Source organism: Tyto alba, unplaced genomic scaffold (genome assembly GCF_018691265.1).
Source record: "Tyto alba isolate M040663 unplaced genomic scaffold, T.alba_DEE_v4.0 Super-Scaffold_41, whole genome shotgun sequence".
In the NCBI taxonomy this organism is placed as follows: domain Eukaryota; kingdom Metazoa; phylum Chordata; class Aves; order Strigiformes; family Tytonidae; genus Tyto; species Tyto alba.
In genome coordinates, this window is record NW_024881317.1 from 21,942,240 (window position 1) to 21,959,887 (window position 17,648).

General features: G+C 59.4%; 2 protein-coding genes across 3 annotated transcripts; one reads left to right on the top strand and one right to left on the bottom strand.

The window, feature by feature from the left end:
- Positions 1-670: 670 nt before the first annotated feature.
- Positions 671-3,265, top strand: LOC116961054 (zona pellucida sperm-binding protein 3-like). The gene is made up of 9 exons (XM_032990438.2): positions 671-1,039; positions 1,486-1,604; positions 1,694-1,797; positions 2,020-2,197; positions 2,294-2,414; positions 2,507-2,598; positions 2,762-2,898; positions 2,975-3,064; positions 3,141-3,265. The coding sequence occupies exons 1-9, from the start codon at positions 671-673 to the stop codon at positions 3,263-3,265; spliced, it is 1,335 nt and encodes a 444-aa protein (XP_032846329.2).
- A 3,669-nt stretch (positions 3,266-6,934) lies between these two features.
- Positions 6,935-16,519, bottom strand: LOXL1 (lysyl oxidase like 1). 2 transcript variants are annotated; one of them, XM_042804318.1, is made up of 7 exons: positions 15,437-16,515; positions 9,863-9,971; positions 8,999-9,136; positions 8,499-8,655; positions 8,313-8,408; positions 8,001-8,116; positions 6,935-7,634 (listed from the first exon to the last, which is right to left on the bottom strand). In XM_042804318.1, the coding sequence occupies exons 1-7, from the start codon at positions 16,488-16,490 to the stop codon at positions 7,628-7,630; spliced, it is 1,677 nt and encodes a 558-aa protein (XP_042660252.1). In that variant the 5' UTR covers positions 16,491-16,515; the 3' UTR covers positions 6,935-7,627. The 2 variants fall into 2 exon arrangements, with proteins under 2 accessions (XP_042660252.1, XP_042660253.1); XM_042804319.1 differs by lacking the exon at positions 6,935-7,634 and having other exon boundaries at positions 8,007-8,116; positions 8,233-8,408; positions 15,437-16,519.
- Between the last annotated feature and the right edge of the window lie 1,129 nt (positions 16,520-17,648).

The following is a 17,648-nucleotide window of genomic DNA, read 5'->3' on the forward strand; positions in this document are numbered from 1 at the left end:
CAGCTAGTGACCTAACTGCTGAGGCTGAAATGAGGGTGGTTCGGCCCTGGCTGAGAACAGCCGTACTCGTGTCAGTGGTGAAGGCTCTCCACCAGCTACTGCTGATCAAACATCAGTCCCGGCCCCGCCGGGGAGCAGGGGGACACGTAAAGCCCCTGTTTGGGCTGGAACTGGGAGCGCGTGGGCTCCCGGCGCATCAGCATCCGAGCAGAAAAACCAAAGTCTCAGGGGGGCCGCTGGCGCCGGGCAGGGATGGTCCCTGCGGAGGGGATGGGAAGCACCCGGATGGGGATCATGGACCCTGCTCTCCCGGCTCCTGTCACCTCCCCAGCAGCCTTGAAAAGCCCCTTATCACCTTGTAACCTAAACAAGCCACTTTGTACCAGTCTCCCCGTCTCCAACTTCTGCTGAGTTTTATAAACAACTTCCCCAAAGAGGCTGACGAGGATGTTTTCTCTTGCCTTGGGCAGCCCAAGAACAGGGGGACCCGGCACCCCGGAAATGACTCAGTCGTGCCTCCCCTCTCCCCGCACCCCCGAGGGCTGGCCTTTGGGTGCCATTGGCTCCCAAATGGGAGCCCAGGGGCGGACGGCTCCTGCTCTTGAGGGGATATAAAGGCCGGAGGAGCAGTCCCGGTTCTCTGTGCCGGGGTTTGCTGCAAGAAGGAGGGATGGGACCTGAAAGCGGCTTGATCCTCGCTCTTCTCTGCTGGGCGATGGGTAAGGTGGCTGCCTACCCACCCTGGGATTTCTCCTGGGGTGACCCAGCAAGCCGGCGAGCGCGGACAGAGCCCCACACTTGGTCCTGGGTGGAAGACCCCCACTCTCGAGCCATCTCCAGCCAGCAGCCGGTGACGGTGCAGTGCCAGGAGGCTCAGCTGGTGGTGACAGTGCACAGGGACCTCTTCGGCACCGGCCGCCTGGTCAACGCGGCCGACCTGACGCTGGGGCCAGCAGCGTGCAAGCATTCCTCGCTGAACCCTGCCCTCAACACCGTCACCTTCACCGCCGGCCTCCACGAGTGCGGCAGCATCGTGCAGGTAAGACCTTCTCCCCACAGTGCTCCCTCCAAGCCCCGGACCCCACCCGGCATCCCCCGCCCCCCGGAGCAGCTCAAGGCTGCGGGACATCCCCGGGGAGCTCTGGGTGCCGGACGCAGAGCACCATCGAGGAACACCCTAGGGGAAAGACGAGCGGGTATTTCACCCAAACTGGAATGTTTTTCCTCAAAGCTGCTTTGCCTTTTCAGCTGGAGACATGCCGATGGTGCAAAGCCAACCCCTTTTGCTCATGTTTTGGCCCATTAAGAAGTCTAAATCTCTGAATATAGAGCGGGGATCCTTCTCCATCCCCTTTACCCTGGCTTTTTCTCCCTTTCTTTGGATTTGCCCAGCATTTCTCAGCTGGGAAAGGACGGCCACGTGGCTCAGTGGTGGTGGGAGGTGGGGTGGCCTCGCCGCCAGCTTCTCACCACTTTTCCGCCCAGATCACACCGGATTCCCTCATCTACCGCACGCTCCTCAACTACGACCCCAGCCCTGCCAGCAACCCTGTCATCATCCGCAGCAACCCCGCCGTCATCCCCATCGAGTGCCACTACCCCAGGTGAGGCCTCCCTGCCCTCGGTGCCCCCCACCCCAGTCCCCAGGGACCACCACGGGGTCGTACCCTGACGCGTGGTGGTCCTCGCCCAGGAGGGAGAACGTGAGCAGCAGCGCCATCCGGCCCACCTGGGCTCCCTTCAGCTCCATGCTGTCGGCGGAGGAGAGGCTGGTGTTCTCCTTGCGCCTCATGAATGGTAGGTGGGAAGCCCTCCCAACCCGCAGACAGGGATTTTTTCCACCCTTTTGCCAGCACGGGGAGGAGCTCAGGGACCCAGCATCCCACCGGGGAAACCAGCCTACCCCACGGCAAACACCAGCGCTCCTGCTTTTGGGCTGAGCCTTGGCTCTGGTCCCACGGGAGCACGGGGAGGGCCGGAGCCCACCCGCCCTTTGTCACCCCCCGTGCTGCCTTGCAGAGGACTGGAGCGCCGAGAGACCCTTCACTGGTTTCCAACTGGGTGATGTCCTCAACATCCAAGCGGAGGTGGGCACGGAGAGCCACGTGCCGCTGCGGTTGTTCGTGGACAGTTGCGTGGCCGCCCTGAGCCCCGGCACCGATTCCTCCCCCCACTACACCATCATCGACTTCAATGGGTGAGTCCCAGGGATCCCCCAGCAGCGGCACTGAGACGGGGAGGGGGGGGGACACCCACTGGGATGCTTACCCCTCCCTGTCCTGTCCCACCCCAGGTGCCTGGTTGATGGGAGGTCGGATGACACCAGCTCTGCCTTCATCACCCCCCGGCCCCGGGAGGATGTGCTGCGCTTCAGGATCGATGTCTTTAGGTTCGCAGGGGATGCCAGGAACCTGGTAAGGCTGCGTGTCCCCCCCCTGCCAGCCCCAAACCAAGCTGGCGTCCCCCACCAGCGGGTTCCCACCTCTCTCCCTTGCCCTCCCCACAGATCTACATCACCTGTCACCTGAAGGTGACCCCAGCGGACCAAGCCCCGGACCCCCTGAATAAGGCTTGCTCCTTCAACAAAGCCAGGAACACGTGAGTAGCCACCGTACTGGGACGGGGCACACCTGGGCAGGTCCCCACTAACATCCCACAGCCCTGGTGAGGCCCGGGGATGCGTCACAACCCAGCCTTGGGGGGCATGAATTCTCCATGGGTGCTGGGGGGCTCTGGTGACAATACTCCCACCCTGCTACAGCTGGGCACCCGTGGAAGGAACCCGGGACATCTGCAGCTGCTGCGAGACGGGCAACTGCGAGTCCCCCGCGCTCTCCCGGAGGCTCGGGCCCATGGAGCGATGGCCCGGCCACCGCTTCCGCCGCCACGATGCCAACGGTACGGTCCCCGCGGGGGTGCAGGGGGCACCCCGGGATTGCAGGATGAGCTCCCCTCATCCTTCCTTCCTCCTCAGGGAAAGAGGCTGAAGCTGACGTGGTCATCGGCCCCGTGCTCCTCTCGAGGGATCTGGGCGCCGTGGGAGAGAAGAAGGAGGGAAATCAGGGTGAGTCCCCACTGGCTGCGGCCCCGTGGCACAGCCCCGGGGGGACAAGCGCTAACAGCCCCCCTTGATTTCACAGGTGGGGTGACAGCAGCGCCCGGCATGGGGACAGGGCTGATCTACATGCTGACCGGCGTGGGGCTGGCCGGCGTGGGGCTGGCCGTCGGTGTGGGGCGCAGGAGGTGCACCCGTGCCTCGGCGTGAGCGTGGGGTTAAAGCCGAATAAAACCTGCGAAGGACAAACCGCGTCTGTGCTGCTGACTCTGTGGTGGCACCCCGGGGATGTGCCTGGGCTGGGTGTGCGCTGCCAGGGAGGGAGCATCCATCCCCGGCACGTGGCCGTGGGGTGCCGGAGCCCCCCAGCTCCCGGTGACACCCCCCTACATCTCCACCTGGGTTTCAGCCCTCCCTGGGGCTTGCTTTTGGATGCTGCCCTGCTCACGGGTGACACTGGGGACAGTCCTCTCACCCTAGAGGAATCCCAAGTGTGTCACTCCGGTCACTGCTACTGGAAGGAGGGGGCAGAGCAGGGTGCGGGGGGGTCCGGCTTAGCCAGGGAAGGGCCCCAACTCCAGGAGGGCACATTTGGGGGTTGGTCCCTCCTGGAAGGGGACAAGTGGTACCCGATGGGGGACCGGTGCGGCTGATGCCCCGCTGCAGGGGACCCCCATGCCCCATCTCAGCCCACCCAGAGCCGGGGAACCGGTGCAGCGAGGAGCTGGGAGCTGCCGCCCCGAGTCTGGGTGATGGGCACTGCGGGAAGATTGGGGCCGGGGAGGGTCCTGGGGGCTTCTGAGGGCTCTGCAGGGGCTCCCCGGGCCCAGCCCCGCAGCACAAGGTCACTCATTGCGGCTCCCGGAGCCTAATCGCAACCCCCAGCTGTCCCAGCTCCGCTGCCGGGTGCTCCAATCCGGCCCCAGCCCCACGGGTGGGATTTCAGCTCAGCCCCACAGCATTTATTTCCCCTCCAGCCCCACAGCATTTATTTCAGCTCTGGCTCTGCGTCGTTTCAGCTCCAGCCCTACATTAGCGAATAAGTGATAGGACGAGAGAAAATGGCCTCAGATATGTGCCGGGGGAGAGTTAGATTGGATATTAAGAAAAATTTCTTCACGGAAAGGGTTGTCAAGCAATGGGAACAGGCTGCCCAGGGAAGTGGTGGAGTCACCATCCCTGGGGGTATTTTAAAGACCTGGCACTTGGGGACATGGTTAGGGGTGGACTTAGAAGAGTTCAGTTAACGACTGGACTCAACGATCTTAAAAGTCTTTTCCAGCCTAAATGATTCATTTCAGAACCAGCCCCAGGGTCTTTATTTCCCCTCCAGCCCCACCAGTTTTATTTCAGCTCCATTTCTGTGTCATGTCAGCCCCATCCTGTATTTCAACTCCAGCTCTACATTCCAATCTACCCTACAGTGGTTATTTTAGCTCCAGCTCTTCATTGTCTCAGCTCCAGCCCCATGGTTTCTAATTTTGCCCCAACCCCTGCCCCACCGTCTTTATTCCAACTCCAGCCCTACAGTATTTATTCCAGCTCCAGACCTACGGGCTTTATTTCTGGCCCAGCTCCACGGTCTTTATTTCAGCTCCAGCCCTGCACTATATACGTCAGCTCAACCCTGCAGGTTTTTATTTCAGCTCTAGCCCTACAGTACCTATTTCAGCCCCAGGGTCTTCAATCCCGCTGCAGTGACACAGTTGGTATTTCAGCTCCAGCTCTGTGTTGTCTCAGCTCCAGCCACGCAATCTGTATTTCTGCCCCAGCCCCAGGATCTTTATTTCACCTCCCAGTCCATGTCATTTCAGCCGCAGCCCTGCTGGGTTCATTTTACCTCTAGCCCTACAATCTTTATTCCAGCTGCAGCCCTACAATCCTTATTTCAGCCCCAGGCCTGCAGAGTTTACCTCGTCTCCAGCTCTGTGACATCCCCGCTCCAGCCCCTGCCCTATGATCTTTATTTCAGCTTCAGCTCTACTGTTTGAGCTCTAGCTCCGCATCTTCCCACTGCCTCGGGGTGAAAGCTGCTCCCGGCTCCCACGGCAGCACTGAGGCTGTTGACAGGGCTGTAAATCAATCGCTGTCACCACTCGAATATCAATATGAGCTGTCATAACTGTCCCAATAGTGCCTTGATCAGCACATTTGTATGCAAACGCTGAATAAGACGTTGCCCCCCCTTCCACCCCTCCAGCCCCATTTCACCCAGGGACTCTCACACATTGAGTTCAACCTGCGTTTTGGGGGCAAACGTGACCAGACCCCCACCTCTGGGGAAGAGTTCCACAGCCGTGCTCAACCCCCAGCTCTGACCCCCCCCCACCCCAAGGCAGCATTTTGGGGCTGGGAATAGCCTCTCAGCCTCCAGTTCCCCACCCCAAAAGGCGGCACTTGGGCTGGGGCTGAACCCCAGAAACACAGCCCTGAGCCCAGCGCTCCCCGGGTTGTTTTCAGGCCCAGAAACTCAGCACTTGGCTCCGTTGCCATGCTCTGAAAACACAGCTTTTTCAGCCCAAACGCAGCACTTTTAGCCTCTGTTTCAGGGACTGGAACTCCCCGACTGCTGCGGCAGCCCTGGGCCCTGGCGGGATGGGGGAAGGACGAGGGGAAAAGGGGAAAGGGGAAAGAGGAAAAAGGAAGGGGGAATGGGGAGGGGGGGGAAAGGAATGGGGAAAGGGGAAGGATAAAAGGGGAAGGGGAAAAAACAAGGAGGAAAGGGGAAGAGGTGAAAGGGGAAGGGGAAAGTGGGAAAGAGGAAGGGGGAAAGGGGAAGAGAGAAGTGGGAAGGGGGGGGAAACGGGAAGGGGGAAAAGGGAAGGGGGAAAAGGGGAGGGGGAAAAGGGGGAAAAGGGGAGGGGGAAAAGGGGAGGGGGAAAAGGGGAGGGGGCAGGGGCAAAAGGGAAGGGGGAAAGCGAAGAGGGAACTGGAAGGGGAAGAGGAAGGCCCCGCTCCCCCCGCCCGCCTCCAGCCGCCGCCGCTCCGCCCTGACCCCGCCCCTCCCCGTCCAGCCAATCCCGCCCCGCCTCTTCAATCCGGTCCCGCCCCCCCACCCCGCTCCCCCGCCCCCGCCGCCCCGGTGGTGCGCGGCCCCGCAAATCGCCCCCCCCCACGGCGGGTGCCGGGTCCCGGGGAGGGCGAGCGGGCGGGGGGCTCCGCAGCGGGGCCGCTCCCGGTTCCCGCTCAAACCCCCGGACTCGCAGCGACGCGGCACCGCCGGGACCGGCCGGGCCGGGGAACCGGGAGGGGCGGGGCCGGGTTGAAGGGACGGGATGGGATTGGGCGGAGGGGGCGGGCCGGTTAGGTTTGATTGGACCAAGGGGAGATGGGCGGGGCGCGGCTGGGCGGGCCGGACACCAGCTCGGGCCGCGATTGGCGGAGCGGGGCGAGAGGAGGGGGATAAGGGGCGGGGCGGTGGGGCTATATGTGCTGTGTATGGGCGGGGCGACCCGAGGAGCGGGTCTAGGGGCGGAGCGAATGGCTATAATGGCGGAGGGGGGTGCTGCGCGGGGGGGGGTGCGGCAGGGGGTCGCAATGGCGGCCGGGGGACGCGAGAAGTTGGGGGGGGGGACGGACACAGGAGGTGGGGTGGGGCCAGCTGATGGCTCCCAAAGCACAAAGGGGGGGTGGCCGTGTCCCACACCCCCTCCCCGAGGAGCACTTGGGGTGTCTTGGGGAGTGCATCCTTCCTTTCCCCTCCTCCCCAATGTATTGTGCCCCCTGCTCTCCAGCATCCAGGATTAAAGGAAAAGATAAAAAAAGCTAATGTTTTGCCTTGAGGTCAACTCTCAGGAGACCATCTGTGCCCCCCCCCCCCCCCCCAGTGGCACAATGCTCTTCATGGTGGCACCGTGGTCTCAGTTAAACGCCAAGCCCTCAAAAGCAAAGTGTTTTAATGATTTCTGGTTTTAAAGCTCGTGAAAATAATAATAATATTATTAATAATAAAAATAATAATAAACCAAGACTTCCAGTCATCTCAAGGACTCCCTCCCTGTTTTTAAAAGCCGAACAGATGGAGCGAGCCCCCCGTTAAGGTGACGGGATTTCCAGCACCTTTGGTCCCAGAAGTAACCGGAGCATCCCGGCGTGGCAGATGCCTCGAGAAGAGGGGTTGAGCATCCCTGCCAGGGCAGCACCTCCAAATCCGGGCTGTCTTCTTCCCTCCTGGGGAGGCAGCGTTGCCAGACACACCCCTCTCCCCCGCAAAAAAAAATGCTGAAGGGGATAAAGACTACAGAGCTCTCTATTGCTAATATGCGATTTACATCATTTATACAGCACTTATGGGCCCCTGCCTTTATTCCAGCTAAAACTCAGCATCAGTTTCCCTTAGGAAATGGGAAAAAAAATGAAGGTTAAAGAAAAGTTAAGTATAAAAAAATATTTCAAAGAGTCATTCTTGCTTCCCCTCCTTTTAACGTGAAGAAATGGGGGGGGTTTTGGGGGGTCTTGAGGAGCTGCTGATGGGCTCCGGGGTCTCCAGTGGGACAGAGGAGCCAGCTCAGGCACTTTCTTGAGAGGTGGACAGAGGCTGGGGCAGGCGACATCCCTCCGGCCCTGCTCCTATCAAGATCTGAAAGAAGACAAAAAAAAAAAAAAAATCCCAGGATTTGGGGAATGCGCTTAGGAAGACATTTTAAGATGTTATTTCAAAGGCAGAGGGGGGGACGTTTCTTTTGAAACTCAGTTTCATTCCTCCCCAGAACAACAAGGAAATTCAATATAAACAACCCAAAAAAGAGCGAGTCACCAACCCCCAGCTCCACTGCTGGCCAAATCCAGCTTTTTTTTAGATGCTGGCAGAGAAAACCCGGATGAAAGAGAGGAAAAAAGGCATTAAACTGCTCGGGTCTGACCCCCATCTCTGCTTTTTTTGATGGCTGAAGGAAGAACAGAGAAGGACAGATGGACAGAGAAGGACAGAGGGACATCCCCTTACTGGGAAATCTTGCAGTTTGTCGTGGCGACGTAGCGTCCGGTGTAATGGATGTTGCACCTCACCACGTTGTTGGTGAAGTCTGACTCCAGGACAATGTATTTGGGGTTCACCTGAACCTAAAAATGGGGAACAGGGAAGGAAAAACACCCGTAAAAATCAGTAAGAGTGGGAACGAGCAGCATCTAAGCCCACGTTAAAGAGATGGCACTGAAAAAGGTGTGCGGTCCTGAACCTGATGGTTGAGAAGATCCCAAGCTGACCCCAAATTGGTATCGTTTGCCCCCAAAAATCTCCCCCGATGACCCTGGCCACCTTTAAGACGTAATTCCCTGGCTGCACGTCCGTTATATCGATCCACTGGCAGTCGATGTCGGCGTTGTAGGTGTCATAGCAGCCCGGGCTTAAACCCTGCAGGGATAAAAGGGGGTTCAGGGTGTGCTGGGGAGGGTGCTGAACCCCAACGAGCCCTTTGAGCACCCCCCGCCCTCCAAAAGGCACCTGGGTGTGGGCCGTGCAGGCGTAACGCTTCAGGTTGCCGAAATCGCAGGTGGTGTCCTCCAGGCAGAAGCTGGCCTTGTGGCCCTCGGCCACCTTCCTCCCCGTGGTGGCATCCAGGAGGTCGTAGTGGCTGAACTCATCCATGCTGTGGTAGTGCCTGGGGAGAGGGGATGGACAGTCAGGGTGACCCCCCCCCCCCCCCCCCAAATGGTGCCATCCCCTCCCTAGATGGGATTTTGGGGGGTCCCCATCAACCCTGGGTCCACAGCAGCTTGCCAGCTCCCTCCTTGGGGACAGGAATTGCAGGAGCTTGGTGGCTTTATGGAGAAAGAGGCGAGAAGCAAGGTGACACACTCACACCTCACACACGCACACACACACACACACCCCCACGCGAAAGATCTCAAAGCAAAGCCACAAAAAGGGGGAAAGGAGGCTTTCAAAAGCCTTAAAACTGCCGTGGAAAGGAGGGGTGATGGAGGGGAGGTGGGGACACTCACTGGTGGCAGCTGTGCCACTCCCAGCTGTGCCGGGGCCGGCTGGGCAGAAAGTCGGCCGTGCCCTGGTTCTTCACCCGCTGGGGAAACCGCAGGAGCACCCGCACGTCGTAGTCGGTGGCTTCGGCGGTGTAGGCGGTGCTGGGGACACCGGGAAGGGTCAGTGCCACTGTCCCCCCTGCCCTCGGCCCCAGCCCTGGGGAACAGGAGTCCATCCCCTCCCCAGGCGTGGGGTGCAGGCTCAGCCCCGGCACCCCTGGGGAGGAAAATCCCCAGCGAGCGCCTCTGTGGGGAGAGTTTTCTCCGCAGAAGAGGAAATGATGAAAAAAGGAGAGGGGAGAAGGTCCCCTACCCTGCAGCACCTGCCAGACACCTTCCGTTGTGCTTTGCTTTGCTTTGCTCTGCTTCAAACTTTGCTTAGCTCTTTGCTTTGCCCTTTGCCCATTCTTCCCCTCCTCTCCTCTCCTTTCCTCCCCTCTCCTTTATTCTTCTTCCTCTTCCCTTCCCCTTTCTTATTCACTTTCCCCTTTTCTCTTTCCTTTCCCCTTTCAAACTTCTCCTCCATCCTTCCCTTCCCCCTTTCTTCTTCGCTTTCCTTTTCCCTTTCCTTCTCCATTCTTTTCCTCCATCCTCCTTCTCCTTCCCTTTCCCCTTTCCTGTTCCCTATCCTTCCCTTTCCCCTTCTCCATCCTTTTCTTTCATCCTTCCCCTTCTTCCCTCTTCCCTTTCCCCTTTCCTTCCCCTCTCCTCCAGCACATCCCCCGCTCCCCCCCCAACCTGCCCGCTCCCCACCACCCCAGGACCCCCCTCTCTCCCCCCCCTGCCCCATGTCCCCATGTCGCCCTCTCCCCAGGTTGCAGCTCCTACCTGGCCAGGCACTTCTCCTCGGCCGCACACCGCAGCGAGTACAGATGAGCTCGCTGCACGTAGGTGGACGCTTGCACGTAGTTGGGGTCCGGCACCAAGTCGGGGAGACCTGCCAGGAGGATGGGGACAGCCCCAAGGAAGGGGACAGGCCTTGGGGACAAGGCTTGGGAACGCAGCGGTCCCCTCCCCGAAGCAGCCAGCCCTCACCTCGTGGGGAAGTTTCGCTTCGGTCACCACCACGTTTTTTTAATTTTAAACTGCAGATGGAAAATCCTCCCTTCCCCTCCCCTTCCCCTTCCCCCCCCTGCCCCCCCCCCCCCCCCCCCGGCTCCTGCTGGCAAATCCCAATCCTCCATTTTCCTACAGCGGGATTGCTCAACCCGTCCTCCTGGAAGGGATTACACCCAGCCCTGCCTGGACACCCCACAAGAAGTTACTGGGGTCCCCTCGAGCCCCCCCAGCTCCCACCTCTGCGGCAGCCAGGGATGAGGGGGTGACACGACCCCCCAAAAAAGGGTGGTCCCTATTTCCTGCCCTGTTTCCTGTTTTTCACCCCAAAACAGGGGTGAAAGAGTGGGCCCTGCTAACCCCAGGCCCCCTGCGCCGTTATCCCTCCTCTCCTTTAATTCCGGATGTCGCCCTGCGCTCGGGGCCAAGCTGAAGCGAGCTGCAGACAGACAGACAGGCAGGCATACGGACAGACAGACAGCTGCAGGGATGGGCGGGGGCTGCCCCCGCTTTCCAAGAGCATTACAGAGCCCAGCTGGAGCCAGCACTCCCCCCCCCCCCCAGCAACACCCTTTCACGCCTCCCCTTCCCAAAGGCTCCCCCGGGACTGCCGACCCAGAAAAGCATCCTTACATCTGCCCCTCAGGAAGGACCAGGATGGGGGGGATGCTCCCCAGGCACTCCGTGCCTCAGTTTCCCCTCTCACAGCCCTCTGCAAAGCCAAGCCCTGCTCCACAACCACCTCTGCTTAGTTCTCCTGCCTGCCAGCTCACCAGCCTGTCCCCATCCCCACCCTCATCCCCATCCTTGTCCTCATTCCCATCCCCATCATCATCCTCATTTCCATCCTCACCCCCATCCCCATCATCATCCTCATTTCCATCCTCACCCCCATCCCCATCATCATCCTCATTTCCATCCCCATCCCCATCATCATCCTCACTTCTCATTCTCACCCCCACCTTCATCCCCATCCTCATCCCCATCCTTGTCCTCATTTCCACCCCCATCATCATCCTCATTTCCATCCTCACCCCCCATCATCATCCTCATTTCCATCCCCACCCCCAACCCCATCATCACCCTCATTTCCATCCTCACCCCCATCCCCATCATCATCCTCACTTCTCATCCTCATCCCCATCGTTGTCCTCATTTCCATCTCCATCATCATCCTCATTTCCATCCTCAACCCCATCATCATTCTCACTTCTCACCCTCATCCCCATCTTCATCCCCATCTCTGTCCCTCTCCCTGTCCCCATCATCATCCTCATCCCCATCCTCAACTCTCATCCTCGTCTCCTCCCCTACCCCTACCCACATCCCCATCTTCATCCCCATCATCACCCTCATCCCAGTCCCCTTTCAAGGGACCAGAGACCTTCAGCAACATCAGCTCCTCCCCTTGCACCCAGACAGTTTCCATCACGTTTCCATTTGTCCCTCCTATATTTTATCCCTATTTTCCCTTTTTTCCATGGGCAAAAAGAACAATGCCTTCTTGTTTCTTGGCCTGCCTTCCCTCGAGGGATCACGTCACTCCATTGGAGCTCGTTTCCTGCCCCGCTTGCTTGGTCATCGCTGATGATGTAATACCCAGGGGGGGCCACGCACGCCAGGGGGGAAAATTGGGAAAGCTTGGAAAGACTCTCCCCCCCTACTTAAAAAAAAAAAAAAAATTAAAAAAAGTGATGGAGAAAGACCCCTGGGCCCTGTCCCGCTTATGAGAGGAACATTTGTCATTTATGAAACAGCTTTTCCTCCCCGCTGTTGTTTATAATAAATTCTTGGACGCTCCAGAGAGAAACCCGACTCCTTTACCAACGGGGAGTTTTATTTTCCCCCCACGACGGAGCTCGCCCTGGATGGCCCCGTTGTTATTGTAGGGTCTCACGCCTGATTTTCAGCTCAGGCCCGGCAGCGAAGGGTCAAATCTCAAGTGCCGGCATCACCGGGGTTAATAGGATGGCAGGATCTGGCCCCACCACCCTCCAAATGTCCCCTTATCACAGCAGGGCACCGAACTGTCCCCAGCTGGGGCTGGCCAAATCCTGATCCTTTTTGCTGAGCCAGCACTCTTCCATCTCCTGCAAGTCAGGGGGCCTGGCAGCCCCCCGCTATCGCCTCCGAAAAGGGACAACCACAGCAAGAAAATGTTTGTTTTTCCTCCTCCGCCCCTCGGCCTGCCCCGGGTTGCTGCCAGAGAAGATTTCCTTCTTATTCACCGTGAAAATTAGAATAATAAAAAAAAGGCAGGCCTGCTCCCCGCCGCGCTGTTTGTGCAGGTGTGCTGGGCTTAGCCGAAAAATCCCAGCTCCAGCAGTTTTCCGAGAGGGCGGCCGCTTCGCCTCCCTGTGCCCGGCGGTGCTGGGTCCCAGCCCTGGAGATGCAAGGACCACCAAATGGGGTGGCTGGGAGCAGTGAGGACAGGGACCTGGGGACACCCCCGCACGACCGACACGCACCCCTCCAGCCCAGCCCGGCCCTGCAGCATCTCCAGCCACCTCCTTCACCACCCGACCCCCACTGAATCTTCTCGGGACCCCCCGTTGGCTGTTAAACGTCTGAAGATCGCAAACAAGATCAACCCAAACCCATCCCCAAGCCCACAAAAGGGAGAGTTTTTTTCCCAGCAAGATTGTCATCTCCTGGCCCAGGTGCCTCATCCATGAGTGACGGCATCCTCAGGGGTCACCACAGCCACCACAGCTCAACCTTAGTGGGCACCAAAATCCCATGGGATTTCCAAAATCCATTCCCATTCAAAAACCAACCCTGGGCGACGCGTTTGCCTGAGGGCAAGGCGAAAACCCCACTGGAGATGGGGGGAAGCAGAGGGGAGGGGACCAAGTAGGGGTCAGGGTGAGGAAGCCCCTGGAGATGCCTCCTGAGGGTCAGTGGAGAGCAGGGAGCCCCGGGGAGAACTGGCACCTTGGCCAAACCCCACGAGGAGGGGTGGGCTATCTGTCCCCCACGGCTTAGATGCCACGTGGGCTTGGCTTTCACCAACCAAGACCTCCTTTGCATGAGATGATTCAGCCCCTGAGCAAGACTTGGGTGACGCTTGGGTCCTCTGCAGCGGTCGTGAGAAGGAGACACAAAGACTTTTGGTGTCTCCTCCCCATCTCCTTGTCTAAAGCCTGGTCTGCTGCGTTTATCGCCCTCCCTTGACCAAGCCACAGGAGTTTTTCCTCTCCCACCTCCACCGTGGCCTGGCCACCTTTAGATTTAAGGCTGGAAACTATTTCAACTCTCATCATCCAAGATGTCTTCATCAGCTGGTTTGGATGGAGGGAGGCGGATGACCCACGACGCTCAGACAAGCCCCAGTAGAGCCCCTCATAAAAGCCGGTGGGGTCTAATTGCTTAATTAACCCCCCAGGTGCCTCATCGAGGGGCTGGGAATGCCGCACATTCCTGGCGGTGCCGGGCGGGATTAGGAGGCTCTTAAAGAGCTCAGGCGCATAATTAACATCTGATTCGGCTTTATAAAGTGTTTTGACCAATTAAGAAACCTGCCTGAAGGGTGGCCCTGCAGGTGACAGGCTTGGAGGCTTTTTTGGTGACCCCCAGGGAGGTGACAGCTTTCCCCAAACAAACCTTGGCTGCAGAAAGCAGCAGGTGACCCGGAGGAGAGGCCAGGCGGTGGGGTGGCCCCAGCGAGCCACCTCCCTGGGCTGGTTGGATGATCTTTATTCCCTTCTTTAGATTTATTAAGGACAAATGTGAAGAAGGAGGCTGAGGGGCTCCTGCACAGAGGTGGGTGTCCCGTTGATGGTCTCGCTGGTCAATGAGGGTCGTCCACCCACCCGTGGGCACCCCAATCCCCCTGGCAGAGCCACAGCACTGTCACCTCCTGGCCCAGCTTCCCTAAAGGATGGAGTCTTTGCCAACAGGGAGAAGAGAAGCTTGGCAGGCATCTTCCCGCTTCCCTCCGTCACCTCGGGTCATCGGCAGGGCAGCCATCCCCAGGTGTCCTTCCCCAGAGACACAGGACCGCCAGCATCCTTCACCCTGCATCCCTCGCCCCTCCAGCCCTCATCTTCTCATCCCTCACCCCTCCAGCCCTCATCTTCTCATCCCTCGCCCCTCCAGCCCTCATCTTCTCATCCCTCGCCCCTCCAGCCCTCATCTTCTCATCCCTCACCCCTCATCTTCTCATCCCTCGCCCCTCCAGCCCTCATCTTCTCATCCCTCGCCCCTCCAGCCCTCATCTTTGCATCCCTCATCCTCCGCATCCCTCGCCCGCCAGGAGCAGCTGCTCCCAGCGAGGCGGGCAGAGATCCAGAGGAAGATCCTCTCTGCACAAACCCCGTCCCCAAGCTTTTCCCTACACATCTTCGGCGAGGCCGGTTGGACCTCGGGCTGACCCGGCCCGGCTGCTCTCGCTGTGTTTACTCGATCGCACGCAACGGGGCAGGGCTGGGATGAACGCTTCCCCCAGTACAAACCCTCTGGGATGGGTTTTTCTCAGAAACCAGGGATGGGGCTGGATGGGTTATGGGGTCAGACGGGTCAGAGGCTCCAGCTGAGATGGGTTTCCCAAGGGGCAGGCAGGGAACAGATCCCCCAGGCTGCTGCTCCTCACGCCCTCCAGCCTCGCTTCCAATTTCACCACGGAGCAAAAACTCTCAGCAAGCCTCAGCCAAAAGCCACAGGATTTCAGCAGGATTGGGGTCAGTAGGACGTGAAATGACAGCGTCCCCGCTGCGACCTTGGTCCCCCGCTGCGGCTGGCACGGGGGGGGGGGGGGGGCGATGGGGGCAACCGGCCCCGGCTGAGGCAGCACAGACCCACCCGTGAGCCGAGCGTGTCCCGGCACAGGGCACACGGCCAGGATGACCCGGGACACGGCGCTGTCCTACCCCAGGAGCATGGTGTGACCCCAACCCACGGCACGCGACCACCCCACGCAGCGGGGACGGCCTGGGACACGGCACAGACCCACTCCATGAATGCGGGATGACCAAGGGCCGTAACCCAGACCCACCCCACGGGCACAGTGCCTCCTCCATCCCGCTGCACAGACCCACCCCACAAGTGCGGGGTGACCTAGGGCACGGCACAGGCACACCCCACAGATGCGGGATGACCTGGGACGTGTCACAAACCCACCCCAAACCCAGACCCCGCCGGGACTCGCTCCTTCGCTCCCTTTCTCCTCTGTTTTTCACCACCTCAAACACAATTCCCCAGATTTGTAGGGTCCCCGAGGCACCGGGGCAGCATCCTTGGAGACCATCTGGCGCCAGACGCAGGCACCTCAGGGGTGTCTTCTCCCCGGGTGATGAAGCACCCGGGGCACCGTCCCACCCCGGGGTCCCCCCCCCCCCCCAGACTCACCCCGTCCGCCGTGGCTGGGCCTGTAGACGCTGCCCACGCTGACCCGGGCTTGGCTATCGGGGACGGCTTGTGGCAATTCGGGGCTCCTGGCAGGCAGGTAGGGCTCGGGGCGAGGAACCCCGTAAGGCTCCGGCGCCCGAAAAGGCGGCTGCTGCTCGTAGGGTGGGTACTGACCCCCGTACCCGGTCCCGGCGGGAGCTTGGAGGTTATCTGCTGCCGCGATGCCGTGGCCGGCGGGTTGCTGGTTGGCGTACAAGTCCGGGCCACCCTGCTCCGGCGAGCCCCCCGCGTCGTGGTACAAGCTATGGGAGTACCGGCGGTCCAACCCGTCGACCGGTTGGGGGGCAGCGGGTACGTAGGGGCGTTCGGCCGCCGGGTAGTAACCCTGGGCTCTGTAGGGGCTCTGCTCCTCCCCGTAGTCCTCGTAGCGTGCCCGGGGTTGGAAGGGGTACACCACGCTGGCGCTCGCCGCCGCCGATGCCACGGCCGCCCCGCCGGTGCCGGTGCTGCGGTAATAGGTGTACGCCTCGTCGTACGCCCGGGGCGCCTCGTAGGCCTCGTATTGGGGGGCGAAGGGGAATTGGGGGTACGCCGGCTGCCCGACGGAGGCGTAGGCGAAGGAGGAGGAGGAGGAGGAGGAGGAAGGTTGGCGTGAGCGGCCGGCAGGCCGGACCCGTTGCGAAGCCGTACTGTCACCCACCGGGCCCTCACGCCAATTTTCGGGCACCTGCCCGAAACCGAAGGGATGCCGCGTCTGCCCCCGCACCGTCTCGGAGCCCGGGCGCGGCGGTACGGCCGGTGCCTGCCTCCGGACGCTGCCCGTCCCTCCGGTCACCGCTCCCGCCAACAGCAACCGGTTCCCTCCGGGTCTCTCCTGCCCCGCCGGTACGTACTCGGCGCCGGTGTTCAGCAAGCTGTAAACGCGGCCGTTGTTCTCCCACTGGATCAGCTGCCTCCAGGGCTGCCCGCCGCCCGCCTGCTCCTGCCCGCCCGCCAGCAGGCACAGCCCGCAGCCCAGCGCTGCCCACAGCCCCCACGCTCCCCGCCGCGACATCCCGGCACCGGTTGCCCCCCGCCCAGCCCCGGCGGAGCGGCTCCCGGGGGCGGCGGAGCGGCGGCCGCGCTCCCCGGCGGCGGCGGCGGCGGCGGCGGCGGCGGAGGGAAGCGGCGGGGGGGGGGGGGGGCAGCGGCGCCGCCGGGTCCTAAGAACCGCCTCCGGCACGGATCCCGCCCGCCAGCCGCGGGGAGGAAAAGGGCCGCGGAGCGCCGGCCCCACGCCAGATGCGCCCCACTCCGGATAAAAACCTGGCCCGTCAGTGGGTTGACACATTTTTTTTTAAACACAGTTCAGGGCTGCAGGGTGCCGGCTGTACGCCAAATGCATCCACTCGGGATAAAAACCTGGCATTTCAGTGCGTTTATGCTTTATTAATTTTTTTTTTTAACCCGGGCACAATTCATACCCTGAGATTTCAGTGATTTTACACTATTCTGGGTTTTGGGGTTTTTTTTTGTTTTTTTTTTTTTTTTGTGTGTGTGTTTTTTGTTTTTTGTTTTTGTTTGTTTGGTTTGTTTTTTTGTTTTGTTTTGGTTTTTTTATTTTTTTGTTTTATTTTTTGAGGTTTTTTTGTTTGTTTGTTTTATTTTTTGAGGTTTTTGTTTATTTGTTTATTTTTATTGTTGTTTTGGTTTATTTGTTGCTGCTTGGCTTTGTTGTTGTTGTTGTTTGAATTTTTTTTTGTTTGTTTGGTTTTTTTTTGTTTTTTTTTTTAATTTTTTGATGTTTTTGTTTTTTTTTGTTTTATTTTTTGAGGTTTTTGTTTATTTGTTTATTTTCATTGTTGTTTTGGTTTATTTGTTGCTGCTTGGCTTTGTTGTTGTTGTTGTTGTTTGAATTTTTTTTTGGTTTGGTTGGTTGGTTGGTTTTTTTTGGTTGGTTTGGTTTTTTTTTTTTTTTTGTTGTTGTTGTTCTTTTGTTTTTAACCCTGGCACAATTCACGCCGTCAAGATTTGGGGCGAATTCTGCAGGCTTTTGGTCCTAGGAACCACCTCCAGCACGGATCCTGCCCTCCAGCCGCAGGGAGAAAGGGCTGCGGGGCGCCAGCTCCACACCAAATGCATCCACTCAGGATAAAAACCTGACATTTCAGTGGTTTCACACTTTTTTTTTTTTTTTTTTTTTAACCGTGGCACGACACACACCTTCAGTATT

Bases quoted from the DNA above. Each gene is read 5' to 3' on its own strand.
- LOC116961054 (XM_032990438.2), top strand. From the start codon at position 671: ATGGGACCTGAAAGCGGCTTGATCCTCGCTCTTCTCTGCTGGGCGATG. The intron at 1,605-1,693 runs GTGAGGCCTCCC...GTCCTCGCCCAG, and splicing joins ATCGAGTGCCACTACCCCAG to GAGGGAGAACGTGAGCAGCA. The intron at 2,198-2,293 runs GTGAGTCCCAGG...GTCCCACCCCAG, and splicing joins ACCATCATCGACTTCAATGG to GTGCCTGGTTGATGGGAGGT.
- LOXL1 (XM_042804318.1), bottom strand. From the start codon at position 16,490: ATGTCGCGGCGGGGAGCGTGGGGGCTGTGGGCAGCGCTGGGCTGCGGG. The intron at 8,656-8,998 runs GTGAGTGTCCCC...CCCTCTCCCCAG, and splicing joins GAGTGGCACAGCTGCCACCA to GCACTACCACAGCATGGATG. The intron at 8,409-8,498 runs GTGCCTTTTGGA...TTATCCCTGCAG, and splicing joins CCTGCACGGCCCACACCCAG to GGTTTAAGCCCGGGCTGCTA.